This window comes from Scyliorhinus canicula, chromosome 18 (assembly GCF_902713615.1).
Source record: "Scyliorhinus canicula chromosome 18, sScyCan1.1, whole genome shotgun sequence".
NCBI classification, from domain to species: domain Eukaryota; kingdom Metazoa; phylum Chordata; class Chondrichthyes; order Carcharhiniformes; family Scyliorhinidae; genus Scyliorhinus; species Scyliorhinus canicula.
This window is the reverse complement of record NC_052163.1, coordinates 102,780,642-102,802,149: the sequence shown is the minus strand read 5'-3', so window position 1 is coordinate 102,802,149 and position 21,508 is coordinate 102,780,642. Positions and strand designations below refer to the sequence as shown.

Genomic DNA, 21,508 nt, shown 5'->3' with positions numbered 1-21,508 from the left:
GAAAAAAATGTAGGAGAAGCTGGAGGACCTGGAGAACAGGTCCAGGAGGCAGAATCTGAGAATCATCGGCCTCCCTGAAGGCAGTGAGGGATCGGATGCGAGGGCCTATATGACGAACATGCTGGAGACGTTGATGAGGGCTGAGGCGTTCCCTCAGCCCCTGGAAGTGGATAGAGCGCACAGAGCCCTCGCGAAGAACCCCCGAGCGAACGAGCCGCCGAGGGTGATGGTGGTACGTTTACACCGATTCCTGATCAAGGAACACGTTCTGCGGTGCGCCAAGAAAGATCGGAGCAGCAAGTGGGAGAATTGTGAGCTGCGCATTTATCAGGACCTGGGTGCGGATTTGGCCAAGAGGCGAGCTGAGTTTAATCGGGCAAAAACGGCCCTTTTTCAGAAGGGAGTGAAGTTCGGGATGTTGTACCCAGCCTGTCTATGGGTCACACATGAGGAACGGGAATTTTACTTCAAAACACCAGACGATGTATCGACTTTCATCAAGGAAAAGAGACTGGAGGTGAACTAAAAGGCACTGAAGCCTTGGAGAGTGCTGTAGTGGCGATTTGTTTAAATCACTTTTGTGCTGGGTTAAATAAGTAGTGTCATGTGTAATAAGGGAATGTTATGATGGCTAAAATTAACTTTATCTTACTGGGATCTGGTTAGAGGGGGGGGTGGTTTCTGGGGTTGTTTTCTTTCTGTGGCTGTTTTTTCACTGTTTTTCTGATGTTTGTTTACTGGGGAATGTGATGCTTTGAATATGTTAGTCCAAGTGGGGGGGAGAGGGGCGAGAACCATGGGGAGGCCGACTGCTTGGTGCCATGGGTGGGTGCTATGAAGTCAGCCTGGTCAGCTGACTCACGGAAGCACAGTGGGGGGTGAAGCAGGTGTTAAGCTGGAGCTTGATATGGGGGGTTGGGTTTCTACTGCTGTTACTAGGGGGGGGGGCAGTGGGGGTGGGAGAGGGGGGGGAGCTCTTTGCTGACAGGGGAGGAACTGTTACTAGGGGAGAAATGAGAGGCCGGGGACGGAGAATGCCTGAGGGGGGGGCTCGAGAAGGACGGGGGCGCGAGCTGCAGGCTGGCCTGAAAAGGGTGATGGCTAGTCAGTGGGGGGGGGGGGGGGAGCGGGGGGGGGGGGGGTGCGGGGGTAGCCCCCCCACAACCAGGCTCCAACCAGGTTGATTACATGGAACATTAGGGGGTTGAATGGGCCGGTCAAGAAGGCTCGCGTATTTGTGCATTTGAGGGGGCTGAAAGTGGACATGGCAATGTTACAAGAGACACACTTAAAGGTTATAGACCAGAGTAGATTGAGAAAGGGGTGGGTTGGCCAAGTATTCCACTCAGGGCTGGACTCAAAAGACCAGGGGGGGTAGCGATCTTGATCAGTAAATGAGTAGCATTCGAGGCAGGGTGAATCATATCAGACATGGGGGCTAGGTGCATAATGGTGAGTGGGAAGCTGGAGGGGGTGCGGGTGGTACTCGTGAACGTATATGCTCCGATTTGGGACGATGTGGATTTGAGGCGGGTGTTAGGTAAGATCCCAGACGTGGAGCCACATAACTTGATTATGGGAGGAGATTTTAATACAGTCATTGATGCGTAATTGGACCGGTCAAAATCCAGGACAGGGAAGGTGCCAGCCACGGCAAAGGAATTGAAGGGGATTATGGAACAGATGGGGGGAGTAGACCCATGGAGGTTTGCACGGCCAATAGCGACCGAGTTTTCTTTTTTCTCCCATGTCCACAAGGTATACTCTTACATTGACTTTTGTGTTCTGAGAAGGGCTCTGATACCGAGGGTGGTGGATACTGAGTACTTGGCAATCAGTGTTGGATCATGCCCCACATTGGGTGGATATACGGGTTAGTGTGGAGAGAGGGCAACGCTCACTGTGGAGGCTGGATGTGGGGTTGTTAGTGGACGAAGCGATCTGTGGGTGGGTGAACAAGTCCATCCTACCATCCTTCCAGAACTACCTGGAAACAAGTGATACGGGGGAGGACTCTGCAGCGACGGTTTTGTGTTGTTACTCGTGTCTTAATAAAGCTCGTAGTCTCAAATGTGGAGAAGATGCTTTATTGTAAGTTCGTTCACTCTTCAGAGCTGTTTCCTAAGGTTACCTTCAGTGTTCCTAGCTGGCGTGTGGGTGTATGTCTGTGTCTGTGTCCTGCTCCAAGTTCTGCCCTCAGTGAAGTGTGTCCTCACTTCCTGTCCCCGTCTATTTATATGGCTCTCCCGTGCCCCCTCTAGTGTTTGCTCAGTTGTATTGCATCTAGTTAACTTGTGATCACCACATCCCCCTTTTTCTCTTTACATATTTTCTGTACATCGTTAAAGAAAATTGTACATCCTGTCCCGGTGTATTTATAGCTCTCCCTCTGGTGTTTGCTCAGTTGTTTTTGTGTCTAGTAAATCTACGATTACCACATCCCCCTTTTTCTCTTTACATATTTGCTGTACATCGTTAAAGAAAATTATAGAAAACAGTTACTTATGATATGCGTATCTATGCAGGTGATGGTGCTATTGCATATTGTACAAAGCCAATGTAGTTATATGTCCAATCTTAATAAAAACATTTATGAGTCCAAACTTGATGAATTTGTTCAGAGCTTTTTTTTTTGTTGTTGTTGATGACGTGGTGATATTGATATTGCAAGTCCGCTGTGAATGTTGTTGGTGTTCCTTATTATTTTAAGTACCCACTGCATCATCCCGAGGTGTTTGCATGGTCACCTCACTGATGTTGACTGGCATGGACTTTTTTTTTTTTTTTTGTGCTTGTGGTGTTGATTTATTGTCTCATCCGCCTTGGATGCTGGTGTGCTTGCTCGTTCTGGAGCCGACGTGAGTTTGTGCGATTCGTTGTCATCCCATGACATGTTTGTAGTCTTGTCATCGTTTTGCAGTGAGCTGTGGCATTGTCCTTCATGTGCCGAGTAGTACCATTGTGTACAAGTCGTTGTTACATTGCTGTTGTTTCTGTCGTTCCTGTTTTTGTTGTTTTCGTTGCCGTACTTGTTGCTGTTTTTGTCGTTTCTGTCTTTGGTGTTGGCACTGTCGTTGTTCCTGACTTTGTTGTTTTCGTTGCCGTTCGTGTTGCTGTTTTTGTCGTTTCTGTCTTTGGTGTTGTCGCTATCTTTGTGCCTGACTTTGTTGTTTGTCTTGTCGCGCTTCATGTTGCTTTTGTTCTTTTTGTTGTCGTTCTCGTTTCTGCTGTGCTTCTTGCTATTGTTGTTGGTCTTGTCGCGCTTCATGTTGCTTTTGTTCTTGCTGTTGTTTGTCCCGTTTCTGCTGTGCTTCTTTTGACTGTTGTTTTTCTTGTTATACTCTATTCGTGTCCCGAGTGGATAATTTGAGTCATTGAGCATTTCGTCTCGAGAGTGGTGCGAATGATCTGATATTGCATCGGTGCAGGTGACATCAATCATTTGTGGAGAATTGGATTCCTCATCTTTGCTTTCTTGGTGCTCCTCTTCCGGAGTCAAATTCTTCTCTATTCCATTTGACGCGGTGTCTCTGGATTCTTGGCGCTCCTCTTCTGGAGTCAAAACCTCCATGATTACAATTGACGTGGTGTCTGTGGACTTCTGGCGCTCCTCTTCTGGAGTCCAAATCTGCATGATTTCAGTTGACGTGGTGTCTCCGGACTCTTGGCGCTCCTGTTCTGGAGTCCAAATCTGCATGATTTCACTTGACGTGGTCTCTCTAGACTCTTGGTGCTCCGCTTCTGGAGTTGAAATCTTCATGATTTCTGTTGATGTTGTCTCACTGGACTCCAGGTGCTCCTCTTCTGGAGTCAAAATCTGCATGGTTTCTTTTTGCTTGGTCTCTCTGGACTCCAGGTGCTCCTCTTCTGGAGTCAGAATCTGCATGGTTTCTTTCGGCGTTGTCTCTCTGGACTCCAGGTGCTCCTCTTCTGGAGTCAAAATCTGCATGTTTTCTTTCGGCATCGTCTCTCTGGACTGTTGGGTGGCCCGACTCTGTGCTTCTGTACAGACAAGCTGAGAACTGTCAGTCTCGCTGTGATCCTGTACGTCGAGTGCGATCACCTTGTTACTGTATTCACTCTGTGCTTCGGTACAGACAAGCTGAGAACTGTCAGTCTCGCTGTGATCCTGTACGTCGAGTGTGATCACCTTGTCACTGTCTTCGCATGCAGTGTGTAGAGGTGCATTGTCTTCTTCTTGTTCATGTGAGCTTGTTAGACTTTCATAGTCTGCTTGTGGTTGCTCAGATATGGCAGGTTGACCTTCATGGTCTTGCGCATGCATGGTGTCAGTGGTTAGATGTACGTTGTCTTCTTCTTGTTCCTGTGAGCTTGGTAGACTTTCATAGTCTGCTTGCGGTTGCTCAGATACAGCGGGTTTACCTTCATGGTCTTGTTCATGCATGGTGTTCGCCAGGGAGTGTTTGCTTGCATCCCTTTTGGAGTCTTTCATCACTCGCACTGTGGAGCCTGTCATCGCTCGCTCTGTGGAGTCTTCCTGTGCTCTCTGTGTGGCGTCGTCTTCGTCTAGGGTATTGCTGTCATCCAATGTATCGACGAGCTGCCATGGCATCATGGTGTTGGATTCATCTACCATGAGTAGAGTCTTGTTGAGCTTTGCAACGGTGTCGCTGATGCTGTGATCAGCATGTCCAAATAACTCCTCCATGTCTGAGTAGTATTCTTTGATACCCATTTCATCTTCATTGGCTTCTTCTACCACGAGTTGATTCGTGTTGAACTTTGCGACCGTGTCGCTGATGCTGTGATAAGCATATCCGACTGACTCAGCTGTGCCTGAGTAGTATTCTTCGAAAACCAAATCATCCTGGTTGGATTCTTCTACCACGAGTTGATTCGTGTTGAACTTTGCGACCGTGTCGCTGATGCTGTGATAAGCATATCCGACTGACTCAGCCATGTCTGAGTAGTGTTCTTTGAAAACCAAATCATCTTGGTTGGATTCATCTACCACGAGTTGGTTCGTGTTGTGCTTTGCGACCGTGTCGCTGATGCTGTGATAAGCATATCCGACTGACTCAGCCATGTCTGAGAGGTAATCTTTGAAAAACAAATCATCTTTTGTTGTTTCGGAATTCTTTTTGTTCTCTTCACTTTGGGTGGTGCAGACTGCTTTTTTCAGGGTGTTGTGCAAGTTGTTTTTAACTGTTGGTTTAAGTTCAGGCGTTTTTCTGTGTTCTGAGGCAAGAAAATTTGTGTTTACCACTTTAAGTGTCTTGTTTGCAATTTTCGGGCATTTCCCTTTTAAGTGGGCGTGGTCGGGATGCTCAGACGTCATGACGTCACGCGCAGGAATGCATTGCGCATGCGCAAATCGGCCTTCCTCCTTCACTGTGCGGTTTTGTTTCCATTGCGCATGCGCGGCGTGCGCATGCGCATTACGATCCGCGACCAAAACTTTTGACTGCGCATGCGCAAGCCCCTTCACTTACTCCTCCCTCGGGGTGCCCGATGGCCCCGGGGCTACTCAGTGGGATGAGGGTGCAGGCGGAGCGAACTCCTGAGGCTCCACCGCCACCTGGTGCTGCCAGTCTTGGAGGACCGCTCTCGTCTTGACTAGGGTCTGAATGTTCTCAGCCGTGGAGCACAGGAAGTGGATGACCACTGTCTAGGACTGCATTACATCATGCTGTGACTGTGCCACCACCTTCTGTGTCTGTGCCACAACAGCCAGGGACTGCACCATCTCCACTGGGACTGGGTCACTTCCTTCTGTGTCTGTGCCACATCGGCCAGCGCCTGGGCAATGCCGCTGATGCTCTCAGCCATGACCCGCTGTGACTGGGCCACACTCTGGAGCGCAACTACAATGTCCAAGTAGCTCTGGTATATGGCTGCCTATGATAGGGCAGCCCTGTCCTGAGCCTCAGCCACCGTCTATATCGATTGTCCCAAGGACTCCACCTCAGATGCCACCGGTATGGTGTTGGCCTGGGTGACATGCATGGTCGGCACCACCTCCTACTCCTGCAAGAGGTTGAACTCCTCCAACTGCACCTGCAGGTGCTGGATGCTCACCGACATCCCCTCATGTAGTCTCTGACTCTGCGATTGCATTTCTGCAAATGATGGGACCGTCCATTCCAGAAGCCAGAAATTCATCTGGACAGCATCTAGTCCCTGGGGACATCCCGCCCTCCGACTGTCCATCCCCTTGAGAGTTCCTACTTCCACATGAAGAACCACAGCATGTGTGTGGTGTGCACCAGGTAGCCTCCTAGGGGACTCTTCACTAAAGTGCCCAACCGAGGTGAGTGGCTCTGGGATGGTGGAGGTTGTTGGAGACAGCTGTGACAGGAAATTGGTGTCTTCCCTGGACTCGAGCTCCGGGATGCCTTGGGTCACGGGATTCGGGTCGGTCGCTCCCATCCATGTCGGTCTCATCCTCAATGCCGCTCAACACGCAGGGTTGTGGTTGGGGGAGTGGGACACCAGAAAGGCCTGCGTCATCACCAGAAGCTCCAGCAAGACACAAGATTGCATAGTGGGGGAGGGGGAGGTCGGGGGGGGGGGGGGGGGGGGGCTGTGGGGGTGGTGGGTGTGATGGTGACACATAAGCCATTGGTAACCCCAACTCAGTAGGATCTCACTACCTCGCCCAATGCCGACGTCCGTCCCAGTGACTGCCCTTTGATCGGGCCCTCCGACCACATCCAGTGCTCTTTGTTCTGCTGCAGTGAGGGGCCGCATGTCCGGCGGTATCCTTCCAGTCTTCTCTCTCTCTCGGTTGCGCACAGCCTTCTCCTTGGTGGAGGGGAGGGGGGTGGGGAGGGTGGGGGGGGTGGGGGGGGAGGTGGGGTGGATATAAAATGCACTGTGATAGATAATTGGATGCATGCAGCCCAAGGTCTGGGTAGCTGGTGGTTTCAGTGGCCAGGGCAGCTGGCCATGGCAGCCGATATGGATGCCGACATGTGTTACAGGGTGGGAGTTTGGTCGCCCTCTGCGTTGGGGGTGCAGGTTAGTGGGATTACGGGTGTATAAAATGGGGGTTGGTATTAGAGGCATAGTGCTGTCTATGCAACCTGGCCGCCCTGAGGAGGTATGCGGTTTCCTTCGGCACTGCTGGCCAGTCCTCGTGGTGTCACCCACAGCGCTGACGACTCTGCCACCTGCGTTCAGGCCCAGTGAACAGCGGCAGCTGGCAGCCTCCTTCGCACCCTGTGGTTAAGGACCTCTCCTCCAAGGTGTCCAGCAAGGTCTCCAGTTTGGCATTTGCAAATCTCTGTGCCGCTCATCTTGCTGCCATCTTGTTAGCTGGGATGAGTGTGTGTGGGGAGTGCCGAGTGCATATGCAGCTGCAGCTTGTCAGCCTCCTGAATGTCAATCCCAAACTCGCCGAATCCAGTATAATTTCTCTTTGGAATCGATCACGTTCCACGTGGCGCCAGTGCTAGTTCCTTAACAGTCGGTGAATTGGTCTGGGTGCGACGCCAGTTTTGCTGACATTGAAGTCCGCTAGATTTGCCCCGACGTCAACACTTCATCTCAGGGATGGAGAACCCAGCCCGTGGTTCTGGAAACAAAACTGTGTTGATGCTTTGGGAATGTCAATCATTAAAACCATGGGAAATACATGCACCATTTCAAGCAAATAAAAATATCCCTGGACAGAGGAATTTCAATGTGCACAATTGTCAATCAGCATGACTAAACCCCAGTTACTTCAAACTATTCACTTAAACACACAACTGATGTACATTTTAGGTAGACATTGAGGATATTCAGCCCCAGTACTTTCAAACATTTTCTCATGCGTCGGGCTCAAGCTCAAGGTTCTTGCATGCATTTTAGATCCTGACTGACTTCTTTGTATGTGTGTTTATTTCACAGCCCAGCAAACATTGAGGACACCAGTGTTGATGCAGTCTGCACTTTCAGAAATAATTCTATTCCTCAAGAAGTTAATAAAGTCACTGTGTACCATGTGTTCAGAAACAACACAAAGGGCATTTCCACCTTGGGAACATATGCACTGGACAACAACAGCCTCTACGTGAATGGTATTTAACATTTCAAGGAGATAGTCCGTCTTGTTACATTTCATTCTGTCGACTATATTGAAGATGATTAAATCAAATCCATCAATTTGATTTCACGATTTAATAATATTTTTATTTTGATTTTTCAGGTTACCATGAACCTGTTCCTTCAACTAGTGAGTACAATTTCAAATTTGTGCTTCTTTAATGTTTTGGTTCATGACAGTGATTGGTGTCAAGAAAATTCTTGCTTGAACCCGAATTATGTATGTCAGACATACTTAGGATGTTTCCTGTTTAGTGCTTCTAGTTTTTCCTATGTCTTTAAATAATTTAGTTCTGATTGGAATTGAAAATTTGTCAAGTTTCAACCAGGGATCCTGTATGTGCTATGACATCCTGTACGTGCTGTGACATTCTGTCGCCTTCTGTGAGTCATTCACACAGATTGATACTAAAGCTGCGAGAAGCTGGAACAGGCAGTCTGTGATGCACCATCAATTGGACTCGTCGTGAAGTGGTTCCAAACAACAGGCTTTAATACACTAGATGTGTGCGTGGCAGTAGATGTACAGAGAAAGGCCGACTGCCGGCCGGTACATGTTCTTATACCCCGCCTCGTAGGTGGAGCTACCAACCTCTCAGCCAATCGGCGGGTAGTCACATGACTGGCCTCAGCCAATTGGCTGAGAGGCACATGACTTGCCTGAGCCAATGAGCAGCGAGTCTTCTGCACCAATGGCAGCATGGTTCTAAGGTACCGTAATCTCCCTAGTCATACTATCACATTCTGTACTTAAAATTACACACACAGTCCAAATTTAAAGGATACAGGAGACTCCAAGTCAGTAAGAGATTCAACAAAGCCAAGACAATTTCTATACAGATAACCAAACTGGTGCAAGTCAACCATGTAAGATGGTTTTTAGCAAATATTTCTGTATAGTCCTTTGAACGAATGCCATCATCAGATCTGAAAAAGCCCTCGAACTCTAGCTTGAAATATTCGGCGATTGTTTATGTATTTCTGGTTTATTGTGTCTCACTGTCTTTAATACAAATGATGCAGTCACAGATATGTTTGATTCTCAATTTTAATGTGCTGTTGTGTTTCTGGATAGCTATAGTACCACTAGTGACCACATCTCCAAACCTGCAAACAAAGCCCTTTGAGTTTAATGTGACCTTCATTGTTACGAACCTGGCTCTGACAGCAGATCTGCAGTCGCCCAATTCTGAACTGTACAAATCTGCATCAGATATTATTGTTCATCAGGTCAGTCAATAATTAATTATTACAAACGTGTATTTTAATTGATAATATTATATTTGTCTCTAAAACTATGACTGTTACTTTTCTTCAGTTGAACAGGCTGTTTAATAACAGCAATATCAAGAGAACATTCCAAAGCTGCAGAGTTCGCTCTTTCGGGTAAGGAATATTGACATTGAAACTTATCGGTATTTGTTTCAAGATTACATTAATGTTCAGTAAATTAGTTCATCTCGCATTAATGTGAAAACAGGATGAATTTCTGATTTACTACAGAATTTTGAATGTGTCATGTATTTCTTTCTGTTGAATGTCTATAATTGCTGTAAGCAACAATGCTTTTCTATAGATTTTCTATCAATCTAACATCTCACACTTTGAGATGTGAGATTTAAATGACTGATTAAAATTATAGGTTTCCTTGAGCAAAGTTCAAAAACATCATCAGGCCTGAGATTCTTGAACCTTGTCAGACATAAAGAGGAGCTGCAGTTTCAACCAGATTGTTGGAAACAATGTCAGGAATGTACAGCTTTAATCTCTGCTATTTCTGCAAGCTAAGATAATGGAAGGATTGGCAGCAGTCATGGTGCATTGTATGTCCATTGAGCAGCATACTCTTCTATTGATAAATGCACTTGAACTCTACAAGTGCTTCAATGGTAATATCAGAGGATTAATAGCATTGAATGCTGTCCTTTCTCCTGAGCAACAGACTTTCTCCTTTCTCCTGAGCAACAGACTTCATCCTGGTAAAGACCCAGCTAACTTATTGTTTCGTTGAGAAATACCATTGTCAGTGCTGCCATTCACTTTGGGGTTGCGGGTTCAAGCAGTTAACTTGCTCTAGCTATAAACCTCATTGGCTGGTTAACTCAGTTGGCTAGATGCTTAACGTGTGGTTGAGAATTACACTAAATGTGTGCGATTTGATCGCCGTTACAACTGAAGAGGATTTGTGGCCTGACTCTGAGCCTTCCCCCATAATAAGCCATGGTTAGCTAACCTTGAATAATCAAGCATGCTAATTGTAAAAGAAGAAAAATTTTGCACCCTTAGCAAATCAACTATGAAGTGAATAGATTTGTGTTGATGCCTTGTGAATACCAGACATCAAATACCATTGGCAATACATGCACCATTTTAACCCAATAGAAAGATCCCTGAGCAAAGGAGTTTCAATGTACATAATAGTCAATCAGCATGATTAAACTCATTTACTTTAAACCTATTCACTTAAAGCCACAACTGCTGTATATTTTAGATAGACCACATTGAGGAAATTCATCCCCACTACTTATAAACATTTTCTCATGCTTGGGGCTCAAGGTTCATAACTGCTTTTTAGATCCTGTCTGACGTCTTTGTATCTGTGTTTATTTCACAGCCTGGCAAATGTTGCGGACACCAGTGTTGATGCAGTCTGCACTTTCAGAAATAATTCTATTCCTCAGGAAGTTAATAAAGTCACTGTGTACCATGTGTTCAGAAACAACACAAAGAGCATCTCCACCTTGGGAACATATACACTGGACAATAACAGTCTCTACGTGAATGGTATTTAACATTTAAAGGAGATGATCTATCTTCTTACATTTCATTCTGTTGACTCAATTGAGGATGATTAAACCAATTCCATAAACTTGAATTCACGATTTGATAATACATTTCCACCACACCGTTTTGATGAAAAACACGTCATTTTGATTTTTCAGATTACCATGAACCTGTTCCTTCGACGAGTGAGTATAATTTGCAACTTGTGTTTCTTTAACATTTTGGTTTATTACAGTGGGAAACACTTTCTTGATCCCGATTTATGCATTGCCAGAAATATTTGGGATGTTTCCTGTTTAGTGCTTCTCATGTTTCCTATTGCTTTAAACAATTTAGTTCTTGGAAATGAGAATTTAAAAAGTTTCAACCAGATATAGGAACATAGGAATTAGGAGCAGTGGTAGGCAGTTCAGCCAATGGAGCCTGCTCCGCCATTCAATCAGATCATGGCTGATCTCTTCCTGGTCTCAAATCTACTCCATTACCTGTTTCCCATATGCCTTTTACCCAATTTTAAAATCAGTAATATATCTATCTTCTTCTTGAAACCATTTAATGACTCAGGTTCCACCACATTTTGGGGCAGCGAGTTCCACAAATTCACCACTCTCTGCGAGAAGTAGTTCGTACTTCAAATTTTTGTTCTCAATCTGCCGCCTCTCTACATCTATGGCCTTTTGTTCTAGATTGCCCTACAAGGGGGAACATGTAGTCTGCATTTATATTATCAATCCCTTTTAGTATTTTAGATACCTTGATCAGATCCGCCCCTCATCATTCTAAACTCCAGTGAGTATAAACCCAAACTGTGTAATCTTTTGTCTTACATCAACCTTTTCATCCCTGGAATCAATCTGGTGAACCACCTTTGAACTGCCTCCAATGCCACCACATGCTTCCACAAATAAGGAGACCAAGGGATAAGCAACCCATTTAGTGCTGTGACATTCTCTATGTGCTGTATCATTCTGTCACCTTCTGTGAGTCATTCACATGGACTGATACTAAAGCTGCAAGGAACTAGAACAGGCAGTCTGTACTTAAAATTACAGACACAGCCCAAATTTAAAGGATACAGGAGACTCCAAGTCACTAAAAGATTCAGCAAAATCAGGACAATTTCTACACATTAGCAAACTGGTGCAAGTCATAGAACATAGAACTTAGAACATAGAACAGTACAGCACAGAACAGGCCCTTCGGCCCTCGATGTTGTGCCGAGCAATGATCACCCTACTTAAACCCACGTAACCCGTATACCCGTAACCCAACAATCCCCCCATTAACCTTACACTACGGGCAATTTAGCATGGCCAATCCACCTAACCCGCACATCTTTGGACTGTGGGAGGAAACCGGAGCACCCGGAGGAAACCCACGCACACACAGGGAGGATGTGCAGACTCCACACAGACAGTGACCCAGCCGGGAATCGAACCTGGGACCCTGGAGCTGTGAAGCATTGATGGTAACCACCATGCTACCGTGAGGCCCCTTTAAACAAGTCCACTAGGTACAATCATTTGGCCTAATTGCATGTGCGATAGAAAATATTTCTGTATAGTCCTTTAAACGAATGGCATCACCAAACCTGAAATAAACCCTCTAAGTCTACCTTGAAATATTCTGCGATGGTTTTTCTAGTTCTAGGGCTGGATTCTTTGATCCTCCACGTGGAAATCACATTCGGCGAAGGGGGCGGAGAATGGTTGTTAACGTGGAAATTCGGACTGGTGCTGCTCCCGCGATTCTCCGGTTCCCGGAGAATTGCTCGAGAATCACATGCGCGCAAACTATGTGGCGTGGGTAGGGGGCCATTGACAGAGGCACCCCGCCCGATTCTCCAGGCGCAACCGGCCGAGTTCCCGACGTCGTGGTTCTAACCACCAGTCGGCCGTCGGGAACGTCGGGTAGAGGTTGCGGATTCAGTCTGCGGCCGGCCTGGTGAGGGGCGGGGGAATCGTTCGCCAGGGGGGGCCTCATGGATGGCCAGGCAAGTGATTGTGTGGCACCGATCCGCGGGCAATCTCAGGGGGACCTACTTCTTCTATCACGGTCCACGGTGCATGTCCACCACCAGAGCCCCGTATCCGCAGCCAGAGCTGCGAGAACCACTCAGGGGCCCTGCAAGCCCCCTGCTGAAGGGAGAATCGCTCAGGACTTTCTTAAGGAAAGTCCAGAGTGAAATGCCAGCATCTTTACGCTGGCGTGGATACATAGCCCCATTACTGGAGAATCCAGCCCACGGTTTATTTTGTCCCACTGTCTTTAATGCATTCACAGGTATTGTTTGATTCTCAATTTTAATGTGCTGTTGTGTTTCTGGATAGCTATAGTACCACTTGTGACCACATCTCCAAACCTGCAAACAAAGCCCTTTGAGTTTAATGTGACCTTCACTGCCACTAACCTGGCTCTGACAGCAGATCTGCTGACGCCCAATTCTGATCTGCACAAATCTGCATCAGATATTATTGCTTATCAGGTCAGTCAACAACTTATTATTACAAACGTGTATTTTAATTGATAATATTATATTTGTCTCTAAAACTATGAATGTTACTTTTCTTCAGTTGAACAGGCTGTTTAGAAACAGCACTATCAAGAGAACATTCCAAAGCTGCAGAGTTCGCTCTTTCGGGTAAGGAATATTGACATTGAAACTTATCGGTATTTGTTTCAAGATTACATTAAAGTTCAGTAAATTAGTTCATCTCGCATTAATGTGAAAACAGGATGAATTTCTGATTTACTACAGAATTTTGAATGTGTTATGTATTTCTTTCTGTTGAATGTCTATAATTGCTGTAAGCAACAACGCTTTTCTATAGATTTTCTATCAATCTAACATCTCACACTTTGAGATGTGAGATTTAAATGACTGATTAAAATTATAGGTTTCCTTGAGCAAAGTTCAAAAACATCATCAGGTCCGAGATTCTTGTACCTTGTCAGACATAAAGAGGAGCTGCAGTTTCAACCAGATTGTTGGAAACAATGTCAGGAATGTACAGCTTTAATCTCTGCTATTTCTGCAAGCTAAGATAATGGAAGGATTGGCAGCAGTCATGGTGCATTGTATGTCCATTGAGCAGCATACTCTTCTATTGATAAATGCATATGAACTCTACAAGTGCTTCAATGGTAATATCAGAGAATTAATAGCATTGAATGCTGTCCTTTCTCCTGAGCAACAGACTTCATCCTGGTAAAGACTCAGCTAACTTATTGTTTCCTTGAAAAATACCATTGTCAGTGCTGCCATTCACTTTGGGGTTGCGGGTTCAAGCAGTTAACTTGCTCTAGCTATAAACCTCATTGGCTAGTTAACTCAGTTGGCTAGATGCTTAACGTGTGGTTGAGAATTACACTAAATGTGTGCGATTTGATCGCCGTTACAACTGAAGAGGATTTGGGGCCTAACTCTGAGCCTTCCCCCATAATACGCCATGGTTAGCTAACCTTGAATAATCAAGCATGCTAATTGTAAAAGAAGAAAAATTTTGCACCCTTAGCAAATCAACTATGAAGTGAATAGATTTGTGTTGATGCCTTGTGAATACCAGACATCAAATACCATTGGCAATACATGCACCATTTTAACCAAATAGAAAAATCCCTGGGCAAAGGAATTTCAATGCACATAATAGTCAATCAGCATGTTTTAACCCATTTACTTCAAACCTATGCACTTAAACACACAACTGCTGTATATTTTAGATAGACCACATTGAGGAAATTCATCCCCACTACTTATAAACATTTTCTCATGCTTGGGGCTCAAGGTTCTTATGTGCTTTTTAGATCCTGTCTGACGTTTTTGGATATGTGTTTATTTCACAGCCTGGCAAATGTTGCGGACACCAGTGTTGATGCAGTCTGCACTTTCAGAAATAATTCTATTCCTCAGGAAGTTAATAAAGTCACTGTGTACCATGTGTTCAGAAACAACACAAAGAGCATCTCCACCTTGGGAACATATACACTGGACAATAACAGTCTCTACGTGAATGGTATTTAACATTTAAAGGAGATGATCTATCTTCTTACATTTCATTCTGTTGACTCAATTGAGGATGATTAAACCAATTCCATAGACTTGAATTCACGATTTGATAATACATTTCCACCACACCGTTTTGATGAAAAACACGTCATTTTGATTTTTCAGATTACCATGAACCTGTTCCTTCGACGAGTGAGTATAATTTGCAACTTGTGTTTCTTTAACATTTTGGTTTATTACAGTGGGAAACTCTTTCTTGATCCCGATTTATGCATTGTCAGAAATATTTGGGATGTTTCCTGTTTCATGTTTCTCGTGTTTCCTATTGCTTTAAACAATTTAGTTCTTGGAATTGAGAATTTAAAAAGTTTCAACCAGATATAGGAACATAGGAGTTAGGAGCAGTAGGCAATTCAGCCAATCGAGTCTGCTCCGCCATTCAATCAGATCATGGCTGATCTCCTCCTGGTCTCAAATCTACTCCATTACCTATTTCCCATATGCCTTTTACCCAATTTTAAAATCAGTAATATATCTATCTTCTTCTTGAAACCATTTAATGACTCAGGTTCCACCACATTATGGGGCAGCGAGTTCCACAAATTCACCACTCTCTGCGAGAAGTAGTTCGTACTTCAAATTTTTGTTCTCAATCTGCCGCATCTCTACATCTATGGCCTCTTGTTCTAGATTGCCCTACAAGGGGGAACATGGAGTCTGCATTTATATTATCAATCCCTTTTAGTATTTTAGGTACCTTGATCAGATCCGCCCCTCATCATTCTAAACACCAGTGAGTATAAACCCAAACTGTGTAATCTATTGTTTTACATCAACCCTTTCATTCCTGGAATCAATCTGGTGAACCTCCTTTGAACTGCCTCCAATGCCACCACATGCTTCCTCAAATAATGAGACCAAGGGATAAGCGACCAATTTAGTGCAATGACACCCTGTATGTGCTGTGACATTCTGTCACCTTCTGTGAGTCATTCACATGGACCGATACAAAATCTGCAAGGAACTACAACTGGCAGTCTGTACTTAAAATTACACACACAGCCCAAATTTAAAGGATACAGGAGACTCCAAGTCACTAAAAGATTCAGCAAAATCAAGACACTTTCTACACAGATTAGCAAACTGGTGCAAGTCCACTAGGTACGATCATTTGGCCTTCAAACGAATGGCATCGCCAAACCCGAAATAAACCCTCTAAGTCTACCTTGAAATATTCTGCGATGGTTTTTCTAGTTCTAGGGCTGGATTCTTTGATCCTCCACGTGGAAATCACATTCCACGCATGGGGTGGAGAATGGTTGTTAACCCGGAAATTCGGACCAGCGCTGCTCCCACAATACTCCGGTTCCCGGAGAATTGCTCGAGAATCACATGCGCGCAAACTATGCGGCATGGGTAGGGGGCCATTGACAGAGGCACCCCGCCCGTTTCTCCACGAGCAACCTGACGAGTTCCCGACTGCGTGGTTCTAACCACCTGTCGGCCGTCGGGAACGTCAGGTAGCGGTTGCGGATTCAGAGGGGCGGGGGGATCGTTCACCAGAGGGGGCCAGGCTAGAGATTGGGCGGCCAGGCAAGAGATTGGGCGGCACCGACCCGCGGGCGAGTGCGATCTCAGGGGGACCTCCTTCTTCTATCACGGTCCCCGGTGAGAGTCCGCCATGTCGCACAGGGCGGCCGCCACCGGGGCCCCGTATCCGCAGCCAGAGCTGTGAGAACCACTCCGGGGCCCTGAAAGCCCCTTGCTGAAGGGAGAATCACTCAGGACTCTCTTAAGGAAAGTCCAGAGTGAAACGGCAGCATTTTTATGTTGGCGTGGATACATAGCCCCATTACTGGAGAATCCAGCCCACGGTTTATTTTGTCCCACTGTCTTTAATGCATTCACAGGTATTGTTTGATTCTCAATTTTAATGTGCTGTTGTGTTTCTGGATAGCTATAGTACCACGTGTGACCACGTCTCCAAACCTGCAAACAAAGCCTTTTGAGTTTAATGTGACCTTCACTGTCACTAACCTGGCTCTGACAGCAAATCTTCAGTCGCCCAATTCTAATCTGTACAAATCTGCATCAAGTATTATTGTTTATCAGGTCAGTCAACAACTTATTGTTATAAATGTGTATTTTAATTTATTAGATTACATTTGTCTCTAAAACTATTACTTTTCTTCAGTTGAACAGGCTGTTTAGTAACAACAATATCAAGAGAACATTCCAAAGCTGCAGAGTTCGCTCTTTTGGGTAAGGAATATTGACATTGAAACTTAGCGCTATTTGTTTCACGATTACATTAATTTACAGTGAATTGGTTAATATAACAGAAATGTGAAAACAGGATGAATTTCTGTTTATTCTACAGAATTTTGATTGTGTCTCTACGATTAGAACATGAGGATTATTTATTTGTTTCTGTTAGATATCTATAATTGCTCTAAACAACAGCACTTCCCTTTGGTACACCAAACACATTGAGATGTGAGTTAAACGATTGATTGTGTAATAAGTCCACGGAGGCAGAAGTCCCTTCATCAGAATTCCTTTAATTTAAAAAACCAACAGCAGAACAACCTGACACGTTATATACAGAGAAAGGGGTTCCCTGATTGGGCCACTAATCAGGGAACTCGTATTCTAATTGGCCAATCTCAAAGACCTGAGGCCCGATTCTCCGTACCCCATGCCGGGTGGGAGAATCGCGGGAGGGCCGGGCGAATCACGCCACGCCGCCCTGGCACCCCCTGCTATTCTCCCACCCCCCGAAAAATGGCGTGTCGCGTTTTTCGACAGACCGCTCGGAGAATTGCCGCTCGCTGTTTCTCACAGCGACCGGCGATTCTCCGGCCCGAATGGGCCGAGCGGCCTGCTGGACCCGACCGGTCCACGCCGGCGCCAACCACACCTGGTCACTGCCAGCGTGAACAGTGCGCGACAGGTGAGTGTGGGGCCTGTGGGGGGCGGAAGGAGGATCGAGCACCACGGGCGTGCTCAGCAGATGTCTGGCCCGCGATCGGTGCCCACCGATCGTCGTGCCAGTGTCTGTAAACGATGCACTCTTTTCCCTAGATCAAGCCGCCATGCCTTGCAGGGCAGTGGAGGGGAAGACGGCTACCGCGGATTCGCGGGTTGGAGCCGGCCAATCTACGCATGCGCGGCTGACGTCACTTCAGCGCCGCCGGCCGCGTCATTCCCGGCGCGCCGCTTTGACGCAAGCGTCAAGGCCGGGCATTCAGGATTCACGCACCGCCGCCCCTAGCCCCCTGGGGGGGGGGGGGGGAGAATAGGGGGCGAGGAGCACCCTCCGGGGCGCCGGAGTGAAACACTCCGGGTTTCACTCCGGCGTCGGCACTTTGTCTCCCGTTGGGAGAATCGCGCCCCTGGTCTAAGTCAGTACACCCTCCCCCCCAAAGTCCGATGGGGCGCCCGTTTTTTCCGTTGAGAGTGTCTGAGGTGCGGTTCGCCCCCTTCCTCCGACAGCAGGGGAACAGCCCCTGTGCTATTCATATCAGAGTCTGATGTCCTCACCAGAGATGCCGGAGCGGCGTGAATATTCTGTCAGGGACGATTCTCCACGGTCCTCGGTATCCTGGTCTGAGTCCGTTCCAGGGGAGGAAACGAATCTGAGGCCCGTACCTGGTCCATGTCCTTTTTTACTATGTTCCCACATGTTTCCCACACGACACAGGTCCTGACATGGCCATGACCATTCCTGCTACCCATGTGTGGCCATTCGGGTAATTTCTTATCCATACCTTTTCACCCGCATTGAACTGCCTTTCTCAGCGAGTGTTGCCGTAGCCCCTGCATTGGGCCTCTTGGTGTCGTTCTACTCTTCCGCTTAAATTTGGGAATCGTAGGCTCAGCCTGGTTCGGAGTCTTCTGCCCATGAGTAGCTCTGCCAGTGCTATTCCCGTTGTGGCATGTGGGATTGTCCAATCGTTGAATAGCCTGCGTGACAGTTTTGTGTCTACTGATGCAGCTGACTGTTTTTTCAACCCGACTTTTAAGGTCTGCATGGCTCTCTCTGCCAACACATTTGATGCGGGGTGGTACGGTGCCGTCCTTATGTGCCGATTGCCATTTGACTTCATGAATTTTGTGAACTTCTGGCTGTTGAAAACTGCTCCCTTGTCTGAAACTAAAACCTCCAGGATACCGTGTGCTGCAAATAGGGTGCAAACTTTATCGATGATTGCTGTTGTATTTGCCGAGTTTATTTTGTAGACATCCAGGCATTTGGAATGGGTGTCTACTATCACAAAAAACATTGAATCCATAAATGGGCCTGCAAAATTGACATGAAGTCATGACCATGGTCTACCCGGTCTTTCCCATGGGTGCAGCGGGGCTGCCGGTGGCTCCTTCTGCCCTTGTTGCCGTTCTTGGCACCGACCTCCCAATGCTGCTATGTCTGTGTCTAGGCCCGACCACCAGATATAGCTCCGGGCCAGCATCTTTACTTTCGGGACTCCAGGGGTCCATGATGTAGTTCGGCCAGTATGGCTCAACGGCCTTGACTTTGAACTATTACTCGTGCTCCCATAGCAGTGTCCCGTCTTCCACAGTGATCTGCTCTCTTCTGCTCCAGTACGGGTGGAATTCCGCCTGGACTAGTCTTTTCATCTCCCCTGTAAGCACCATGTGCTTTATTTTTGCTAAAACTGAGGCCCTTTGTGTCCACAAACAAATATTTTGTGTGACTACCACAAGGGTGTCCAGGAAATGTAGTGTCATCACCATTTCTTCTATTCTGGGCACCAATAGTGGGGTGTCCAGTAATGGCAGCCAGCTTAGCGTGTCGGCGTTTGCCACCTGGGTTCCTTCGGGTTGATATTGATACGCTGCCAGTAGTAGGGCCCAGCGTTGGATCTGGACCGAAGCTGTTGGCGACACCGCTTTGTCTTCTTTCAGCAAGCCCAGCAATGGTCTCTGGTCTCTGATTTTCGTGAATTTCCACCCATACAAATACTGGTGAAATTTCTTCATACGAACATATGAACATAAGAACTAGGAGCAGGAGTAGGCCATCTGGCCCCTCGAGCCTGCTCCGCCATTCAATGAGATCATGGCTGATCTTTTGTGAACTCAGCTCCACTTTCCGGACCGACCATAACCCTTAATCCCTTTAGTCTTCAAAAAACTATCTATCTTTATCTTAAAAATATTTAATGAAGGAGCTTCAACTGCTTCAATGGGCAAGGAATTCCATAGATTCACAACCCTTTGGGTGAAGAAGTTCCTCCTAAACTCAGTCCTAAATCTACTTCCCCTTATTTTGAGGCTATGCCCCCGAGTTCTGCTTTCACCCGCCAGTGGAAACAACCTGACCACTTCTATCCTATCTATTCCCTTCATAATTTTTTATGTTTCTATAAGATCCCCACCCCCCCGCATCCTTCTAAATTCCAACGAGTACAGGCCCAGTCTACTCAACCTCTCCTTGTAATCCAACCCCTTCAGATCTGGGATTAACCTAGTGAATCTCCTCTGCACACCCTCCAGTGCCAGTACGTCCTTTCTCAAGTAAGTAGACCAAAACTGAACACAATACTCCAGGTGTGGCCCCACGGACACCTTATACAATTGCAGCATAACCTCCCTAGTCTTAAACTCCATCCCTCTAGCAATGAAGGACAAAATTCCATTAGCCTTCTTAATCACCTGTTGTACCTGTAAACCAACTTTCTGTGACTCATGCACTAGCACACCCAGGTCTCTCTGCACAGCAGCATGCTTTAATATTTTATCAATTAAATAATAATCTCGTTTGCTGTTATTCGTACCAAAATGGTTAACCTCACATTTGTCAACATTGTATTCCATCTGCCAGATCCTAGCCCATTCACCTAACCTATCCAAATCCCTCTGCAGACTTCCAGTATCCCCTGCACTTTTTGCTTTACCACTCATCTTAGTGTCATCTGCAAACTTGGACATGTTGCCCTTGGTCCCCAACTCCAAATCATCTATGTAAATTGTGAACAATTGTTGGCCCAACACGGATCCCTAAGGGACACCACTAGCTACTGATTGCCAACCAGAGAAACACCCATTAATCCCCACTCTTTGCTTTCTATTAATTAACCAATCCTCTATCCATGCTACTACTTTACCCTTAATGCCAAATATCTTTATCTTATGCAGCAACCTTTTGTGTGAAACCTTGTCAAAGGCTTTCTGGTAATCCAGATATACCACATCCATTGGCTCCCCGTTATCTACTGCACTGGTAATGTCCTCCAAAAATTCCACTAAATTAGTTAGGCACGACCTGCCCTTTATGAACCCATGCTGCGTCTGCCCAATGGGACAATTTATATCCAGATGCCTCGCTATTTCTTCCTTGATGATAGATTCCAGGATCTTCCTTACTACCAAAGTTAAGCTCACTGGCCTATAATTACCCGCTCTCTGCCTACATCCTTTTTTAAACTGTGGTGTCACGTTTGCTCATTTCCAATCCACCCGGACCACCCCAGAGTCTAGTGAATTTTGGTAAATTATTACTAGTGCATTTGAAATTTCCCTAGCCATCTCATTTAGCACTCTGGGATGCATTCCATCAGGGCCAGGAGACTTGTCCACCTTTAGCCCCATTAGCTTGCCCATCACTACCTCCTTAGTGATAACAATCCTCTCAAGGTCCTCACC

General features: G+C 46.3%; 1 protein-coding gene across 1 annotated transcript in view; it reads left to right on the top strand.

Moving 5' to 3' along the window:
• LOC119952933 (mucin-16-like) overlaps positions 1 to 21,508 on the top strand; it is a 306,095-nt gene that overhangs the window by 241,700 nt on the left and 42,887 nt on the right. Inside the window, exons 150-161 of the mRNA XM_038776568.1 lie at positions 7,855 to 8,024; positions 8,153 to 8,179; positions 9,125 to 9,279; positions 9,368 to 9,435; positions 10,664 to 10,833; positions 10,992 to 11,018; positions 13,164 to 13,318; positions 13,407 to 13,474; positions 14,677 to 14,846; positions 15,005 to 15,031; positions 16,797 to 16,951; positions 17,034 to 17,101. Coding sequence (XP_038632496.1) covers positions 7,855 to 8,024; positions 8,153 to 8,179; positions 9,125 to 9,279; positions 9,368 to 9,435; positions 10,664 to 10,833; positions 10,992 to 11,018; positions 13,164 to 13,318; positions 13,407 to 13,474; positions 14,677 to 14,846; positions 15,005 to 15,031; positions 16,797 to 16,951; positions 17,034 to 17,101 — 1,260 coding nt within the window. The remainder of the gene's footprint in view (positions 1 to 7,854; positions 8,025 to 8,152; positions 8,180 to 9,124; positions 9,280 to 9,367; positions 9,436 to 10,663; positions 10,834 to 10,991; positions 11,019 to 13,163; positions 13,319 to 13,406; positions 13,475 to 14,676; positions 14,847 to 15,004; positions 15,032 to 16,796; positions 16,952 to 17,033; positions 17,102 to 21,508) is intronic.